At 43.6% G+C, this 19,251-nt stretch overlaps 1 protein-coding gene across 1 annotated transcript in view; it reads right to left on the bottom strand.

Annotated features, from left to right (window-relative positions):
- CA8 (carbonic anhydrase 8) overlaps window positions 1-19,251 on the bottom strand; it is a 244,959-nt gene that overhangs the window by 146,157 nt on the left and 79,551 nt on the right. The window contains exon 3 of the mRNA XM_040432967.1: window positions 17,496-17,620. Within this exon, the coding sequence (XP_040288901.1) occupies window positions 17,496-17,620 (125 nt within the window). The remainder of the gene's footprint in view (window positions 1-17,495; window positions 17,621-19,251) is intronic.

Genomic DNA, 19,251 nt, shown 5'->3' with positions numbered 1-19,251 from the left:
GCAGCTGAATCCTCTTTAGGAGACGATCCTGGCGCTTGCTGGACTTTCTTTGACGCCCTAAAGCCTTCTTAACAAGAATTGAACCTCTTTCCTTGAAGTTCTTGATGATCCTATAAATTGTTGATTGAGGTGCAATCTTAGTAGCCACAATATCCTTGCCTGTGAAGCCATTTTTATGCAACGCAATGATGGCTGCACGCGTTTCTTTGCAGGTCACCATGGTTAACAATGGAAGAACAATGATTTCAAGCATCACCCTCCTTTTAACATGTCAAGTCTGCCATTTTAACCCAATCAGCCTGACATAATGATCTCCAGCCTTGTGCTCGTCAACATTCTCACCTGAGTTAACAAGACGATTACTAAAATGATCTCAGCAGGTCCTTTAATGACAGCAATGAAATGCAGTGGAAAGGTTTTTTGGGGATTAAGTTAATTTTCATGGCAAAGAAGGACTATGCAATTCATCTGATCACTCTTCATAACATTCTGGAGTATATGCAAATTGCTGTTATAAAAACTTAAGCAGCAACTTTTCCAATTTCCAATATTTATGTAATTCTCAAAACTTTTGGCCACGACTGTACAACCAGGCATGGCTTTGGAGCTCGGCAACCTGACACACATACCATGCCTAGCATACGTCTTAAACTTAGTTTTTCAGCGGTTTATCAAAACCTACCCCAATTTGCCAGACCTACTAGTGAAGGCGCGCCGCGTGTGTGCCCATTTCCGCAAGTTGTCTACAGCTTCAGCAAGTCTGTCAACGCTGCAGCAGCGCTTGCGGCTTACAGCTCACCTACTGTTGTGCGACGTGAGCACGTGCTGGAACTCTATGTGGAACATGTTGGCCAGGTTTTGTGAGCAGCAGAGGGCAGTTGTGGAATACCAGCTGCAACATGATCGTCGCCTTTCGAGTCAACTGCCAATATTCACAAGCGAGGAGTGGGCATTGATAGCAGACCTCTGTGAGGTTTTAAAAAACTTTGATGAATCCACACAGATGGTTAGTGGCAATAACGCTAGTATCAGCGTAACCATCCCACTGCTGTGTCTACTCAAACGATCGCTGCTCACAATTAAGGACGACGCTCTGAATGTTGCAGATGAGTAAATGGGGGGGGAGAACATTACACAGGGTGATAGCCTCACCACCCACAGTTAGTCTTCTCAGCGCAAATTGGACCATGAAGAGGAGGAGGAGCTGGAGACAGTTGCCTCTGCTACAGTGGGTAGTACCCATGGAACTTTAATTCCATCTGTTCAGCGTGGATGGGCAGAAGAGGAGGAGGATGAGAAGATGGAGAGTCATCCTGATGTCAACATCGACGTCTTGCCTGTTGGTACTCTGGCACACATTGCTGACTTCACGCCTTTCCCGCGACCCTTGCGTTATACGCATTTTAGATAACACGGATTACTGGGTTCACCCTTCTCGACTCCCGCTTAAAAGAGAACTTCTCATCTCTAATTCCTGTGGTGGAGAGGATGAGTAAAACGGTGCAATACCAGAATTTAATTGAGAGATTGCTCCAAAATTTTCCATCTGACAATGTGGCTGGCAGAGTCCGTACTTCCTTAGGCAACAGAGGAAGGGAGATAAGGGTAACACACAGCAGTTCCAACAAAGGCAGGGTAACACTCTCCAAGGCATGGGACACTTTCATGACACCCCGCCAGCAACCTCACCCTGAAGCGTGGCCTAGTGGTAAAAGGAGGGAAAAGTTTTGGAACATGGTGAAGGAATACATAGACCGTATCAGCGTCCTAAATGATCCCTCAGTGCCTTACAACTACTGGGTGTCCAAGCTGGACACGTGGCACGAACCTGCGCTTTATGCCTTGGAAGTGCAGGCCTGCCCTGCCGCCAGCGTTTTGTCTGAGCGTGTATTTAGTGCTGCTGGTGGCATTATAACAGATAGGCGTATCCACTTGTCCACTGGCAATGCTGACAAGAACATAAAGGCAATTTCAATCTATCATTTATAATGTACTCAATCTACTGTAGTGTATTCCCCTGCACCTTTTCCACCACAAAAAAAAAAGTATATGGTTGAATCTTGTTTTCTCCTCCTTCTCCAGATTGTATAAATTCCCTCCACTCAAATTTTTTTTATAGGGTCAGCTGAACAGCATGCACTCGCATATAATGTTTTAGAGCTTCAGCTCCCCAGCAGGCCCTCACATATAATGTTTTAGAGCGTCAGCTCACCAGCAGGCCCTCGCCCCTAATGTTTTAGAGGGTCAGATCAACTGCATGCCCTCGCATATAATGTTTTACAGGGTCAGCTCAACTTCTGATGATGATAGCAAAGTCTTGCCTGTTGGTACTCTGGCACACATGGCTGACTTCATGTTAGGCTGCCTTTCCCGCGATATATAGCAATGTGTTCGGGCGGAACACCCGAATACTTTGATGCTCGATAATCACTAATAAAGCATTTTTGAAAAAAAAAAATTTTTTAGTGTCTCCATATTCTGAAAGCATTTTTTTATTTTTTTTTTGGGCGACTGTCTTATGTAGGGGCTCATTTTTTGCGGGATGAGATGACAGTTTGATTGGTACTATTTTAGGGTGCATATGACTTTTTGATCGCTTGCTATTGCACTTTTTATGATGTAAGGTGACAAAAAAATGGCTTTTTGTACACTTTTTTTTTTTTACAGTGTTCACCTGAGGGGTTAGTTCATGTGATGTTTTTATACAGCAGGTTCTTACGGATGCGGTGATACCTAATATGTATACTTTTTTATTTATTTATGTTTTACATAATAACAGCATTTTTGAATTAAAAAAAAAAATCATGTTTTAGTGTCTCCATATTCTGAGAGCCATAGTTTTATTATTTTTTGGGTTATTTTCTTACGTATGGTCTCATTTTTTGCGGGATGAGGTTTTATTGGTACTATTTTGGGGTGCGTATGACTTTTTTGTTGCTTGCTATTACACTTTTTGTGATGTTAGGTGACAAACAATAGCTTTTTTTTTTTTTTTTACACAGTTTTTATATAATTTTTTTTACGATGTTCACCTGAGGAGTTAGGTCATGTGATGTTTTTATAGAGCAGGTTGTTACAGACGTGGCAATACCTAATATGTATACTTTTTTTTTTTTTTTTTTTTTTACACAATGATAAAATTTTTGAAACAAAAATAAAAATAAAAATCATGTTTTAGTGTCTCCATAGTCTGAGAGCCATCGTTTTATTTTTTATTTTTTGGGCGATTGTCTTAGGTAGGGCGTCATTTTTTGTGGGATGAGGCGATTGTTAGATTGGTACTATTTTGGGGGCCATATGCCTTTTTGATCACTTGGTGTTTTTAGTGATGTAAGGTGACAAAATGTTTTTTTAGCACAGTTTTTTATTTTTTTATTTTACGGTGTAACCCTGAGGGGTTAGGTCATGTGATATTTTTATAGAGTCGGTCAATATGGACACCGCGATACCCAATACGTCTACTTTTCTCTTTTTACCTATTTAAAAAATAATTACTTTATTTTGGGAAAAGGATGCTTTTTTTATTTTATTTTTTATTACTTGAAACTTAATATTTTTTTTAGAAAACTGTATTTTTTTACTTTTTTTTTCACTTTATTTTTTGTCCCACTCTGGGACTTCAACTTTTGGGGGTCTGATCCCCTTTACAATGCATGACCATACTTCTGTATTGTAATATATTTGTTATAAGCGTATTACCACTGTAATACGCTTACAGCCTGCTTGCCTGTAAGACCTAGGGGAGTGGATCTCACAGGCTCTCCCGGAAGTCAGCCACGATGCCCAAGGAAGACATCGGGCTGCCTTCCCTGCCATGGGGTCCCCGTCACATCAGAGCGGGGACCCCATGGACACCGGCACCCATGAGGATACTGCATGTGCCGCAGTGAGCGCTGACTGTGGCAGTGCAAGGATTAATGCGCCGGCACCAGTGTTTTCATCAGTGACAGCCCGACCCCTGGGCGGGTGCAGCTCCTGCACCCGCCTGATCAGCGCGCCGTACCTATATTGCACTGGGATTTCTGTCCCGCATTTCTGTGCCGTAAATGTACGGCGCTGGTATCCTAAGGGTTAATGCATGCTACACACTGTGAAATTAGTATTGCATCCTGGCACATGACAGTAAACTCTATCTAAATTGGCTTCTTGATTTATCTTTTGCCAGTTAAAACACAAATATTCTCACCTATGCCAAGATTTTCATTCCACTATTTGTTTTGCAGGCATTGTGTATAAATGTTACGCTTGTCAAAAAGATGGGTTGCTAAACACTGTAATATAATATTGTAATGTATATTACATATCAGACACAGAAAGAGAATTGCATTTTCAATATATATTTAACTCTTTATATCTCAGGCTTTATAGCACATACAGATGTGAGCAAGTAAACTGTCAATCTAAGATTTTAATCTGCCATTCCAGCTATTTGTTATTGGGCTGCAAGTGCTATGTTGAAAAGCCTTTAGTGGCTTATATCTTAGCATCTTTAGTATCTTATATCAGTACTAAAAGAAAAATATACACTGCTCAAAAAAATAAAGGGAACACAAAAATAACACATCCTAGATCTGAGTTAATTAAATATTCTTCTGAAATACTTTGTTCTTTACATAGTTGAATGTGCTGACAACAAATCACACAAAAATAAAAAAATGGAAATCAAATTTTTTAACCCATGGAGGTCTGGATTTGGAGTCACACTCAAAATTAAAGTGGAAAAACACACTACAGGCTGATCCAACTTTGATGTAATGTCCTTAAAACAAGTGAAAATGAGGCTCAGTAGTGTGTGTGGTCTCCACGTGCCTGTATGACCTCCCTACAACGCCTGTGCATGCTCCTGATGAGGTGGCGGACGGTCTCCTGAGTGATCTCCTCCCAGACCTGGACTAAAGCATCTGCCAACTCCTGGACAGTCTGTGGTGCAACGTGACGCTGGTGGATAGAGCGAGACATGATGTCCCAGATGTGCTCAATTGGATTCAGGTCTGGGGAACGGGCGGGCCAGTCCATAGAATCAATGCCTTCGTCTTGCAGAAACTGCTGACACACTCCAGCCACATGAGGTCTAGCATTGTCTTGCATTAGGAGGAACCCAGGGCCAACCGCACCAGCATATGGTCTCACAAGGGGTCTGAGGATCTCATCTCGGTACCTAATGTCAGTCAGGCTACCTCTGGTGAGCACATGGAGGGCTGTGCGGCCCTCCAAAGAAATGCTGCCACCCCACACCATTACTGACCCAATGCCAAACCGGTCATGCTGGAGGATGTTGCAGGCAGCAGAACGTTCTCCACAGCGTCTCAAGACTCTGTCACGTCTGTCACATGTGCTCAGTGTGAACCTGCTTTCATCTGTGAAGAGCACAGGGCGCCAGTGGCGAATTTGCCAATATTGATGTTCTCTGGAAAATGCCAAACGTCCTGCACGGTGTTGGGCTGTAAGCACAACCCCACCTGTGGACGTCGGGCCCTCATATCACCCTCATGGAGTCTGTTTCTGACCGTTTGAGCAGACACATGCACATTTGTGGCCTGCTGGAGGTCATTTTGCAGGGCTCTGGCAGTGCTCCTCCTGTTCCTCCTTGCACAAAGGCGGAGGTAGCGGTCCTGCTGCTGGGTTGTTGCCCTCCTACGGCCTCCTCCACGTCTCCTGATGTACTGGCTTGTCTCCTGGTAGCGCCTCCATGTTCTGGACACTACGCTGACAGACACAGCAAACCTTCTTGCCACAGCTCGCATTGATGTGCTATCCTGGATAAGCTGCACTACCTGAGCCACTTGTGTGGGTTGTAGACTCCCTCTCATGCTACCACTAGAGTGAAAGCACCGCTAGCATTCAAAAGTGACCAAAACATCAGCCAGGAAGCATAGGAACTGAGAATTGATCTGTGGTCACCACCTGCAGAACCACTCCTTTATTGGGGGTGTCTTGCTAATTGCCTATAATTTCCACCTGTTGTCTATCCCATTTGCACAACAGCATGTGGAATTGATTGTCACTTAGTGTTGCTTCCTAAGTGGACAGTTTGATTTCACAGAAGTGTGATTGACTTGGAGTTACATTGTGTTGTTTAAGTGTTCCCTTTATTTTTTTGAGCAGTGTATATATACGCATTTAACGTCTGCAGTTATTTCTAGTGAAAGCGTATAGGGGCGTATTTCCATACAACAAGAAAATATAGTCTCAGTGCATTTCTGCAGTTAATTCTGGTGAAAGCATATAGTGGCCTTTTTCAGTCAAACAAGAAAAATATATTCTCAGTTCACTTCTGCAGTAATTTCTGTTGAAAGAGTATAGTGGTGTATTTCAGTAAAAAAATTAAAATATATACGCACTGCACTGTTGCAGTTATTTGTGGTGAAAGCGTATAGGGGCATATTTCAGTACTACAAGAAAAATATATAGGCACTTCACTCAAATTTTTTTCTGCTGAAAGCTTAAAGTGGCGTATTTCAGTCCAACCAGAAAAATATATTCTCAGTTTAGTGGCCAATTTAAGTATAAAAAGAAAAATATATTCGTCGCTTTTAGGGGTGTTTTAATTTCAGTTTAATTTGTTTAGTTCAACTACATGTCAGGCAGAGAAGTGCCAGGCCATGCATAGAGGAGTGGCAGAGGCCTAAATGTTTCTGGCACAAGCAGAGGTCGCAGCAGAGTTAGGGGGCGTGTCAGAAGGAGTCGCAACGAGGTGCCTAAGCTCCCGGTGTCATCTAGCGGTCATTTCTTGACCAGCAACCCAGCAGTTCTTGATTGGTTAACTCTGTCATCCACGTCATCCCAAGTGACGTCAGACACAACCCTTAGATGGCATGGCCCTGGAGCAGGCCTTGTGCGCTCACCTGTCCTCAACCTGCCTCTGTCCTTTTCTGTTCCCTCACCATGACAAGTACTATATGCTGTGGGCTCAGCTCCACTTTTCAGAGTGGAAGAGCTACAAGAGGACAGTCAGCTGCTACTGCCCAGCCAAGATCTGGAGGAGACATCCGCCGCTTCCTCTGCTAGGCGGGCAAGTAGTGATGAGGAGAGTGGCGAAGGAGCTTGTGTTGCGAGCGGTCAGGCTCCTGACCCAGAGACCGTTGAGGAGGACGTCAGTGACGTACAGACACTATTAAATGATGAAGCCGATTGCACTTGGGAGCCGGGTGAAGAAGGGGCTTTGTCATCATCAGGAGAAGAGGGTGGCATCTTGCCTGTCAGGCAGCGGCTAAGCCAGAAGGTCGCTAGCGTGGCAAGGAGTCAGCAGGGTGGCAGCAGTGGGAGGTCGGGAGCCAAACGGGCACGGGGTAGACCATCCACTTTGCAGCAGCCTACTTGCACGGAAAGAAGTGGTGCACGGGTTAACAGAAGCAGCGGCGATAGCAGTCAGCCAGTGAGTAGTGTTGGGGGGGAGGGGGGGGGAAATCAGGTACTCGGCGGTGTGGCAGTTTTTTATGAATCCGCCATAGGAGGTCAACATGGCCATATGTAGAATATGTGTGCAGAAGGTGAAGTGTGGCCAGGGTTCTAATGTTGGCACCACGGCCCTGCATCAACATATACAGCGTCACGATAAAGTGGCCTGGGAGAATCGTGGCTCCAATGTTGTGGTCCAGCCTACCACAGCTACCGCTGCATCACCCAGTGGCACGCACCCGGTTTCAGCCAGTCAAGGCTCCACCACCTCAGCCGAAGGGAGCTGTCTGTCATCCCCATCTTCTGCTGGTCCAGATGCCCCTGCTCCTACTCCTCGTCAGTCATTCCGTCAGCAATCGATCACCGAAGCAATTGCCAAGAGACAACAGTATGCATGCACGCATTCAACGGGGCAGAAGCTGAACGTGCTTCTGTCCAAGTTGCTGGTGCTTCAGGCTCTCCCTTTCCAAGTGGTGGACTCTGCACCTTTCAGAGAACTGATGGCTTCTGCCAAGCCGAGGTGGAGAGTCCCAAACTATCATTCTTTGTGAAAATGGCAGTACCAGCCCTGCACAAACATGAAGAACAGAAGGTGGGCCAGTCCTTGACCCTGTCGATGTCTGCCAAAGTGCACGGCAGTGCCAACGTGTGGAGCTTTAACTATGGTCAGGGACAACACATGTCCTTTACGGACCATTGGGTGAATGTATATATAATATAATAATAAATAATAAAAAATTTGTATAAATTAAATAGTCTGGCACCAAAGAGCCTAAATCAGGAAATCGAGTTATTTGCATTCAAATAGAGACATGGACCCTATATAACAATGGGCTGGGATAGCGTAAAGTGAATAGTGGTGTGCCCCTAGGTTTCTGACCAGATACTGCAGGAAAGATTATGGGAATGGAAAACCTATTTAACCCCCAGGACCTGTACCATGAACTATCCCTGACAAAGGAACCCGTAGGTTCTGAAACGCGTTAGTGGGAAATTTGTCAATGGAAGGGAAATTTGTCCCTTGGAGGCACCCAGAGCGAAGTTGTGACGTCACACGAAGACGCTCCTGAACTCATCCCTGCAGGCTCCTCCACGTGTGCGCTAGCTACCGGCCGGGGCAGAGCGCTAGGTGAGAGTTAGAGCAAGAAGCGTCTCATCAGATCTATACAGCGCTTCCTGGAACAACGGGATCACACCACATCACGGAACGACTATTCATCAGATAACAGGTAGAGATCTCGTAATTAGTGTCCTGTGCATATACATGTAATAATCATCACCCTCCCATACCCTCTCTGTATGCCAGCGCTAGTATTATATACATATATACATTGGGTGAATGTGGTTCCTTCACAGCCACACAGGCAACTTGGCCAGGTGACACCATTTCCGCCTCCACGTTGTCACGCCGTTGGTTGCGTCAATATCCGCCTCTGCCTCCTCATCCTCCACCATGTCATCAGCCTTCACTACAGGGACAAGTCACAGTGCTCCCCCAGCATACCACATGTGCAGGGCACAGCGGTGTCACGATGTTCTACACCTCGTTTCCCTGGCCAAATGGAGTCATACAAGGGAGGAACTGCTCCGTGTGACTCATCAAGAAATAGAATCCTGGCTTTCTCCGCGACAAATGAAAATCAGAACCATGGTGACCGACAACGGGAAGAACATAATATTGCTGCTGCGTCAAGGAAGGCTGAGCCATGCGCCCTGCCTGGCACACATGTTCAATCAGGTTGTCAAGCGGTTCTTGAAGTCTTCCACCAATCTGCAAGACATCCTAAAAATGGCCAGAAAACTTTGCATGCACTTCAGCCACTTGTACACCGCAAAGCACACCCTCCTTGAGCTGCAGAGGCAGAACGGCATCCCCCAACATAGGCTGATATGCGACGTTTCCACCCGTTGGAATTCCACCCTTCATATGTTGGACAGACTATACGAACAGAGAAAGGCCATCAAAGATTTCTTGATGATGCAAGCAGATGGGAGTACTCCCCTGTGTAACTTTGATGTCAGCCGGTGGCAGCTCATGCATGACACCTGTCGTTTGCTCAGGCCCTTTTACGATGCCACGTTATTTGTCAGTCGCCAGGACTAAGGGCTGAACAACGTCATTCTACTGCTTCATGTCCTGGAACAAATGCTGGTAAGAATGGCTGGTCAGGGGACAGGAGACGTGGTGCCTAGATCTCACGGCCACATGAGCCCTGTGGGGGCTAAACTGGAAGAGGAGGAGGAGGGGGAGGAGCACAGGCAAAGTGTAGAGAAATGGGTGGTTTTTCTATTCAGCTGACAGGACAGGAGGAGCAGGAGCAGCCAGAGGAGCTACAGGGCGATGAGAAAGATGAGACAGAGGACCCAGATACACCGTGGCAGTATGCAGTGGAGATGGAGGCAGGGAGCTCCTCCGAGTCACTTGCACAAATGGCCCGATGCATGCTCACTTGCTTGCGTAGTGACAGCTGAATTGTCGCCATTCGGCAGAGGGATGACTTCTGGCTCTCCATCTTGTTGGACCCTCGCTACCGGTCCAGAATGGGGACCTTTTTTATACCCACTGAAAGGGAGGACAAACTAAAACTACTACATAGACATCCTCTGTAGTCAGTTGTCCGCTGCTTATCTGCGCCATCGTCCATCCTCTGGCAGGTCTGACCGGGCCCTCTGCGCTCATGTTCCACTGCCATGGCTGCTAGGAAGGGGTGGGGTGGCAGGAGCAGTACCAGCTCCATCAGCGGCAGCCTGAGTCTACAGTCGCTGATGAGTAGCTTTCTTAACCCGCCTAGTGAAGAAACTACTCACCAGCAGCAGCAGGCAGGCCTGGAGCAAGACCTGAACCAGCAGGTGGGGGCATACTTGGACACCCCCCACATTGAAGATCCGCTGGACTACTGGGTAGCCAAACTGGATTTGTGGCAAGCACCTAGGAGAGTTTGCCCTGGAAAAGCTGTCCTGCCCGGCCAGTAGTGTGGCATTAGAGCAAGTGTTTAGTGCGGCAGTGGCCATAGATACCCAAAGGAGAACTCGCCTGTCCACCCAAAATGTGGAGAGACTGACCTTGGTCAAGATGAATCAGGCATGGATCAGCCAGGATTTCAAACCACCAATTCCTGATGCATAAGACTAGATCATCCATGATGCCACACCAACACTTTGATAAAATAGACCGGTTTCTTCTGTCTACCTGCCTCAGCTACTAATCTGATGCTGCCACCCGCCTGATGCCACAGATCTGATGCCAAGTGCTCCTTTTTTCAGCCACTTTCAGCAGTGGGTACTGGTATTGCCACTCACTGCCCAACTCTGTCACTGGTGGTCTGATGATGCTGCTGCCATCTCCAAACTATATCACCTTGCCACTTTGTGATCTCCTGATGCTGCTGCTGCCACTGCCATCTCCACACTAGGTCACCTTGCCACTGTGTGGTATCCTCCTGCTGCCATCTCCACATTATGTCACCTTGCCACTCTGTGGTTTCCTCCTGCTGCTGCCATATCCACATTATGTCACTTTGCCACTCTGTGGTATCCTCCTGCTGCTACTGATGCTGCCATATCCACATTATGTCACCTTGCCACTATGTGGACTGATGCTGCTGCCATCTCCACACTATGTCACCTTGCTACTCTGTAGTATCCTGTTGCTGCTACCATATCCACATTATGTCACTTTGCCACTCTGTGGTATTCTCCTGCTGCTGCCATATCCACATTATGTCACCTTGCCACTCTGTTGTCTGATGCTGCTGCCATCTCCACACTATGTCACCTTGCCACTCTCTAGTATCCTGTTGCTGCTGCCATCTCTACACTATGTCACCTTGCCACTCTGTGGTCTCCTGCTGCTACTGCCATATCCACATTATGTCATCTTGGCACTCTGTGGTCTGATGATGCTGCTGCTGCTGCTGCTGCCTTCTCTACACTATGTCACCTTGCCACTCTGGGGTATCCTCCTGATGCTGCTGCTGTTGCCGCCACCTCCACACTCTGTCATTGGGCCACTCTGTGGTCTCCTCATGTTGCTTCCACCTCATCAGTATGTCATAGGTCCACTCTGTGGACTTCTCACGATGTTCCCACCCTCCCCACCTTATGACTGGGCCACTATTTTGCCTTTCGGCCTGGCTGACATCATCATTTATTTGACCTTTCTTCTGATCTGTCAGAAGGAAGGAAAAATGAGATGCACAACAGATCCTGTCTGTGCAACAGCTATAAGGCCTGTATGGTTTCATCAGAATTGGCTTATGATTTGGTAGCAAAAAGCAGGAGTGGGTACAAAACACAGAAGACATGCAAATACGGATGTAGCAGGGTTAACAGACATGCTTTATGAGACATGTTATCTAAACTAAATGCAACTAAATGCGTTAAGCAATTGCTTTTCAATGGCTTTTGTTTCAAGATAACGTGATGAGTTAAGAAATTTGAGTTAAGAGTGTATGTGTTACACCTGCTCCATCTGTATTCCATTCAGGTGTCCTCTCTGTTGTAGATCTGTTTTTTTGGGCATTAGCAATACTGATGGATTATTGAGCAAAATGCTGACAGAGTGAAGGCATATGCTACACAGACAGGATCCGTTTTTTGTGGGTTATTGTTCTGACAGATCACAGGAAAGGCAAATTCATCAGTGACGTCAACACAAACTTACTGCTGACACCCTCTTCACTCTGTCAGGGGGGCTCTACGTGTATAAGCATTTAATAGAACAGGTTCTCTAGACATCTATGTGGAATAAGCTGATGACGGTGTAAAAAGGAGAGCACTTCTTCTTGACGCTAACATCGACCTGTAAGGCTGAGTTGATACTTCACTTATTTGGGCAGTAACGGGGCCAAAATTGACTAAATAACTCAAGTATGCAGTGATTCTAAGTGCAACGCCATTCATCTGCACGTCATGTCATACGGAGTCTCAGTATTATTTCACTACCAAAGCAAATTTTCTATGCGTGTTACTGCAAGGCACAGTGTTCTACACCACTAGAAAGGCTTTCTACAGCCAGGAAATAGACGTTTTTTTAATGTAATTCGCCATGAATTTATTCGGATAGAAGCAAATTTTTCCCAAAAAATGTGGCGAACCGGCAAATAATTTTTTTAAAAAATTCGCTCATCTCTAACTGTAATGCATTGTAAAGGTGATCAGAAGTTGAAGTCCCAGAGTGGAACAAAAATAAAAATGAAAAAAAAAATCAGTTTTTTGGGCTAATAGATCCACAAGCAGGTTTAATAAGGGCAGTTTAGGATTCATGTTATTAGTACGGACCTGGCCATATGTTTAGCTTATAGGGCTCAAATCTCATGACAGAATCCCTTTAAATAAATAAAAAAGTATGCATATTAGGCATCGTCGCGTCTGTAAGAACCGGCTATATAAAAATGTCACATGATCTAACCAGTCAGGTGAACACCGTAAAAAAAATAAAGTGTGTCAAAAATGCCATTTTTTGTCACCTTAAACAACAAAAAGTGTAATACCAAGCGATTAAAAAGTCATATGCACCCTAAAATAGTACCATTCAAACAGTCATCTCATACTGGAAAAAAATGAGCCCCTACATAAGACAGTCGCCCAAAAAAAGAAACTATGGCATTCAGAATATGGAGACACAATCTTTTTTTTTTTTTTTTTAAAAAAAAAAAGCTTTATTATATAAAACTGAAACAACCAAAAAAGTAGTCCTATTTGGTATTTTCGCGTCCATAACAACCTGCTCTATAAAAATACAACATGATCCAACCTGTCAGATCAACATTGCAAAAAACAAAAAATAAAAACGGTGCCTCACAAAAAGTGTAATATAGAGCAACCAAAAATCATATGTACCCTAAAATAGTACCAACAAAACTGCCACCTTATCCCATAGTTTCCAAAATGTTATTTTTTTTTTTGGAGTTTTTACTCTAGGGGTGCATCAAGGGGTCTTCAAATGTGACTTGAGAACTTAAAATTATCCCAGTGAAATTTGCCTTCCAAAAACTATATGGCGTGCCTTTCCTTCTGCACCCTGCCGTGTGCCCGTACAGCAGTTTACAACCACATATGAGGCGTTTCTGTAAACTACAGAGTCAGACTAATATTGAGTTTTGTCTAGAACTGTCTGAAAATTGTGAAATTTTCCTAATTTTTGGTAAATTTTTTATTTATTTTTTCTAAATAAAAATGAAATATTTTGATTCAAATTTACCACTGTCATGAAGTACATTATGTGAAGAGAAAACAATCTCAGAATGGCTTGGATAAGTAAAAGCGTTTTAAAATTATCACCACATAAAGTGACATGTCAGATTTGCAAAAAAAATGGCCTGGTCCTTAAGGTGAAAAATGGCAGGGTCCTGAATGGGTTAAATAAGACCAAGATCACAGTGCTAAGTGAGATACATGGAGAGATATAGCTATTAGAAATTTGTTCAGAAGTTTAAGCTACAAGTACTGTATATACATCTTTCAGTGTTGCAATAACACTATTCAGGATTAGTGCAACCGTATGGCATTTTCAGTGTTTTGCGGTCCGTTTTCACAGATCCATTGTTCCGTTTTTTATTTCTGTTGTGTTTCCATTTCTGTTCCGTTTTTCCGTATGGCATATACAGTAATTACATAGAAAAAAATTGTGCTGAGCATAACATTTTCAATAGATGGTTCCGCAAAAATGGAACGGATACGGAAGACATACGGATGCATTTCCGTATGGGTTCCCATTTTTTGTGGACCCATTGACTTGAATTGAGCCACGGAACGTGATTTGCGAGCAATAATAGGACATGTTCTATCTTTCAACAGAATGGAAAAAACGGAAATACGGAAACTGAATGCATACGGAGTACATGCAGTTTATTTTGCGGAACCATAGCTGCAAATAACAGGAGACTTGCTTCGCCTTGTGTCTATGACATTACACTTAGCGTATTTTTCACACTATAAGACACACCTGCCCATAAGACGCACCTAGGTTTTTCAAGAGGTAAATAAGAGAAACAAATATTTTGAACCAAAAGGTGTGCTTTTGGTGGGTTTTGAACTAATGATGGTCTGTGGGTGGCACCGTTATGGGGAGGGGTCTGTGGGTGGCACCGTTATGGGGAGGGGTCTGTGGGTGGCACAGTTATGGGGGGGGGGTCTGTGGGTGGCACCGTTATGGGGGGGAATCTGTGGGTGGCACCGTTATGGGGGGGAATCTGTGGGTGGCACCGTTATGGGGGGGAATCTGTGGGTGGCACCGTTATGGGGGGGAATCTGTGGGTGGCACCGTTATGGGGGGAATCTGTGGGTGGCACATACCGTATATAGCATCTTATGCTATACATGTGTCATCCACAGATATCCCCCATAACAGTGTCCCTGTGTATGGTAAATAGTGACCCCAATACAGGGGGTGGAGGCCAGCAACTGGTGTTGAAATCTCAGCGGGGCCCGGTACAGTCACTGTACTCTATTACACCGGGCCCCGCACACACCAGTATATGTAAACTGTAGGCAATAGATATGTAAACTGTAGGCAATAGATATGTAAACTGTAGGCAATAGATATGTAAACTGTAGGCAATAGATATGTAAACTGCAAGGTAGCGCAATCCACGTAGTACTCACTATGAAACTCCCGTACTAGCAGGCAGGCTGGCTAGTCCCTCACTTCCTATTCTGGATGATCAGTGTGAGGGTTAAAAGCTACGCACACATTTGGGGGAATTTTTTTTATCTTTGGGCTAAAAATATATATATTTTTTCAAATTGGTGTTTATTAAAAAAGTTTCAACCACTTTCCCTGTACAGCTTTCTGTAACTGCAATAAGACTATGGAAGATGCCAGAAGATAATGTGATGATGTGTTAATTTGTTGAAAAATTCAAGAAAGTTCTGAATTACTTTCTTAAAAGATATACAGTCAGGTCCATAAATATTGGGACATCGACACAATTCTAACCAGTGATGGCCGGTTCGCCATGTTCGCCCACAAACACATGCGGTCTGCCATCTTAAATCACAAGTCCGGCGATACACAGGTAAGTCCTTACCTGTGCCTGCGCCGCAAGCCGGTCTGAAACAAATGCGGTCACCGGGAGCAGGCAGTTCCGACCACAGCCCGATGAAGGCCCCCGGCGGCTGTTCTCTGAACTGCCTGCTCCCGGTGACCGCATTTGTTTCAGACCGGCTCGCTGCACAGGTAAGGACTTACCTGTGCATCACCGGACTTGTGATTTAAGATGGCAGCTCGCATGTGTTTGCGGGCAAACACAGCAAACTGGCCATCACGGATTCTAACATTTTTGGCTCTATACACCACCACAATGGATTTGAAATAAAACGAACAAGATGTGCTTTAACTACAGACTGTCAGCTTTATTTGAGGATATTTACATCCAAATCAGGTGAATGGTTTAGGAATTACAACAGTTTGCATATGTGCCTCCCACTTGTTACGGGACCAAAATTAAATCGGACAATTGGCTTCTCAGCTGTTCCATGGCCAGGTGTGTGTTATTCCCTCATTATCCCAATTACAATGAGCAGATAAAAAGGTACAGAGTTTATTTTAAGTGTGCCATTTTCATTTGGAATCTGTTGCTGTCAACTCTCAAGATGAGATGCAAAGAGCTGACACTATCAGTGAAGCAAGCCATCATTAGGCTGAAAAAATAAAACAAACCCATCAGAGAGATATCAAATACATTAGGAGAGGCTAAAACAACTGTTTGGAACATTCTTAAAGAGAAGGAACGCACCGGTGAATCAGCAACACCAAAAGACCCGGAAGACCACGGAAAACAACTGTGGTGGATGACCGAAGAATTCTTTCCCTGGTGAAGAAAATACCCTTCACAACAGTTGGCCAGATCAAGAACACTCTCCAGGAGGTAGGTGTATGTGTGTCAAAGTCAACAATCAAGAGAAGACTTCACCAGAGTGAATACAGAGGGTTCACCACAAGATGTAAATCATTGGTGAGCCTCAAAAACAGGAAGGCCAGATTAGAGTTTGCCAAACGACATCTAAAAAAGCCTTCACAGTTCTGGAACAACATCCTATGGACAGATGAGACCAAGATCAACTTGTACCAGAGTGATGGGAAGAGAAGAGTATGGAGAAGGAAAGGAACTGCTCATGATCCTAAGCATACCACCTCATCAGTGAAGCATGGTGGTGGTAGTGTCATGGCGTGGGCATGTATGGCTGCCAATGGAATTGGTTCTCTTGTATTTATTGATGATGTGACTGCTGACAAAAGCAGCAGGATGAATTCTGAAGTGTTTCGGGCAATATTATCTGTTCATATTCAGCCAAATGCTTCAGAACTCATTGGATGGTTCTCCATAGTGCAGATGGACAATGACCCAAAGCATACTGCAAAAGCAACCAAAGAGTTTTTTAAGGGAAAGAAGTGGAATGTTATGCAATGGCCAAGTCAATCACCTGACCTGAAACAGATTGAGCATGCATTTCACTTGCTGAAGAGAAATCTGAAGGCAAAATGACCCAAGAACAAGCAGGAACTGAAGACAGTTGCAGTAGAGGCCTGGCAGAGCATCACCAGGGATGAAACCCAGCGTCTTGTGATGTCTATGCGTTCCAGACTTCAGGCTGCAATTGACTGCAAAGGATTTGCAACAAAGTATTAAAAAGCGAAAGTTTGATTTATGATTATTATTCTGTCCCATTACTTTTGGTCTCTTAACAAGTGGGGGGCACATATGCAAACTGTTGTAATTCCTACACAGTTTCACCCGATTTGGATGTAAATACCCTCAAATTAAATCTTACAGTCTGCAGTTAAAGCACATCTTGTTCGTTTCATTTCAAATCCATTGTGGTGGTGTATAGAGCCAAAAATGTTAGATTTGTGTCGATGTCCCAATATTTATGGACCTGGCTGTATATAAAATTTCTCAGATGGGTCCTTAAATTTCTTCCTAATTGCTGGTTTTATTTACTTTTCTCTGGGTCAACAAATGCAGGATAACAGCAACTTTACCTAATGTGCTATGCTACTATGTTACATCACATGGTGCTGCCAAATAATATTTTTATACATAATTGTAGTTGCAAAATAATAATAGTAACAATTTTGTTTAATTTATGCTTACTTCCATTGGGAAAGCTTTGAAATTGACTGTATGCTCTGAACCACGCTGGTTTTCTCTGCCCCAATGAAATTTTACTTCATGTAACTCATATTCATGACTACGCGGCAATGGACCTCCTGTTAAAACTAAAACATAAAATGTATTCAATTAATGCATATTACATTAAAACTATATAACAGTTAGTAGTGTGGTATTAAATGTTTGTACAATAAAATGGTTATGGATCTACATGTGATTCATAAAACCAAAGAAGTAAATAGACCGCGCTGACTAGACGGTGTCAGATAGAGGGTCTCGTAGTTATTGCCACATCAAGTGAAGCGATGCCCCCAACTACGTGCACACCACTGTGACGAATCCTCGTCCTCTACCAGTCCAAACTAATAAACCCAGTAGACAGGATCCCTGAGGAAGAAATTCGCTAATTTCAAAAAGCGTTGGAGGTTTTTTGGTTCGAGAAGGCATCCATCCTTAGTGTGACGTCACACGGAACTACCGTTCTCGTGGAATACCAGCTAGGGCTTCCCTCGCTTGCACGAGTCACCGACCGGGACCGCGCACGCTTGTAGAGAAAACCCAAAAATACGAACATTGCAGCAACTCTCCAGTAGCATTACTGAGAACTACAGCGAGGATCCCACATACCAGTCCATTACAGGCAAGTTATTTTCTCTTGCAGCATCTACACGCAAGTTGACTGTCTACTGGGTTTATTAGTTTGGACTGATACAGGACGAGGATTCGGCAAACAGTGGTGTGCACGTAGTTGGGGGCATCGCTTCACTTGATGTGGCAATGACTACGAGACTCACTATCTTACACTGTCTAGTCAGCGCGGTCCATTTACTTATTTGGTTTTATTAATACATTTATTCAGGGTTTAGGCAATTTATCCCTCTTGTAGACTAGCAGCGACACACTCACACGAGTGTTATTCAGTGCCACAATACTACATTTTCATTGTTCTATTGAACGAGGTAGCGCGGGTACTCATTGATTTTATGTTTAGCTTCTACATGTGATTCATGTTAAAATCTAATGTAATCAGTTTGCATCAATTTAATCAGAAATGAGTAAAAAATGCTGCAAATAATATAACAAAGCAAAAAATGAAAAAATAATAAATAATAATAAATACCGGGAAAATTGCACCCAACATTAGTTGGTCACTTACTTGATGGTTATTGCAAGTTTGTTCATAAAACTATTTGTGTGAAGCCATATGCAGCTTTTATTGTGCTACCACTGTGCATTAAAAAAAAAAAATGCTACAAATGCATGTGTTTGCACCATAATTCATCATGTATTTTGATGTACAGTTTCATGGAACTAATCTCTAAAACTATTACTACTACTACTACTATTACTATTATTTAGCATTTTCAAGAATATTCATCACTGATGTACAGTGACATTAAAACATTATAAATTATGATGGACTTCAAAAGTAAGGACATTAATCCAAAATTCATATATCTATGTTAAGATGTACATATTATCATGTATAGTAACATATGGTAATGTTTAGCTAGACATTCATATAGTATTGCAATTGAAGCAATTAATTGTTCTAGCAATTTTCTCAAAGTTTCCCAACCATCTGCCACTCTTTCATCATAGTATTTATCATACATCTGCCTGCTCGAAATTAAATCACAGGTAATGCCTTATAAAAAGGATAATAAAAAATAAAAAAAGCATGGTGAATCTAAAGGTATCTAAACAAATATTTTTATTTGAAGTTATTATTTTCAAA

Source organism: Bufo bufo, chromosome 5 (assembly GCF_905171765.1).
Source record: "Bufo bufo chromosome 5, aBufBuf1.1, whole genome shotgun sequence".
NCBI classification, from domain to species: domain Eukaryota; kingdom Metazoa; phylum Chordata; class Amphibia; order Anura; family Bufonidae; genus Bufo; species Bufo bufo.
Note: the sequence above shows the minus strand (reverse complement) of the source record. Positions and strands in the feature narration are given on the sequence as shown.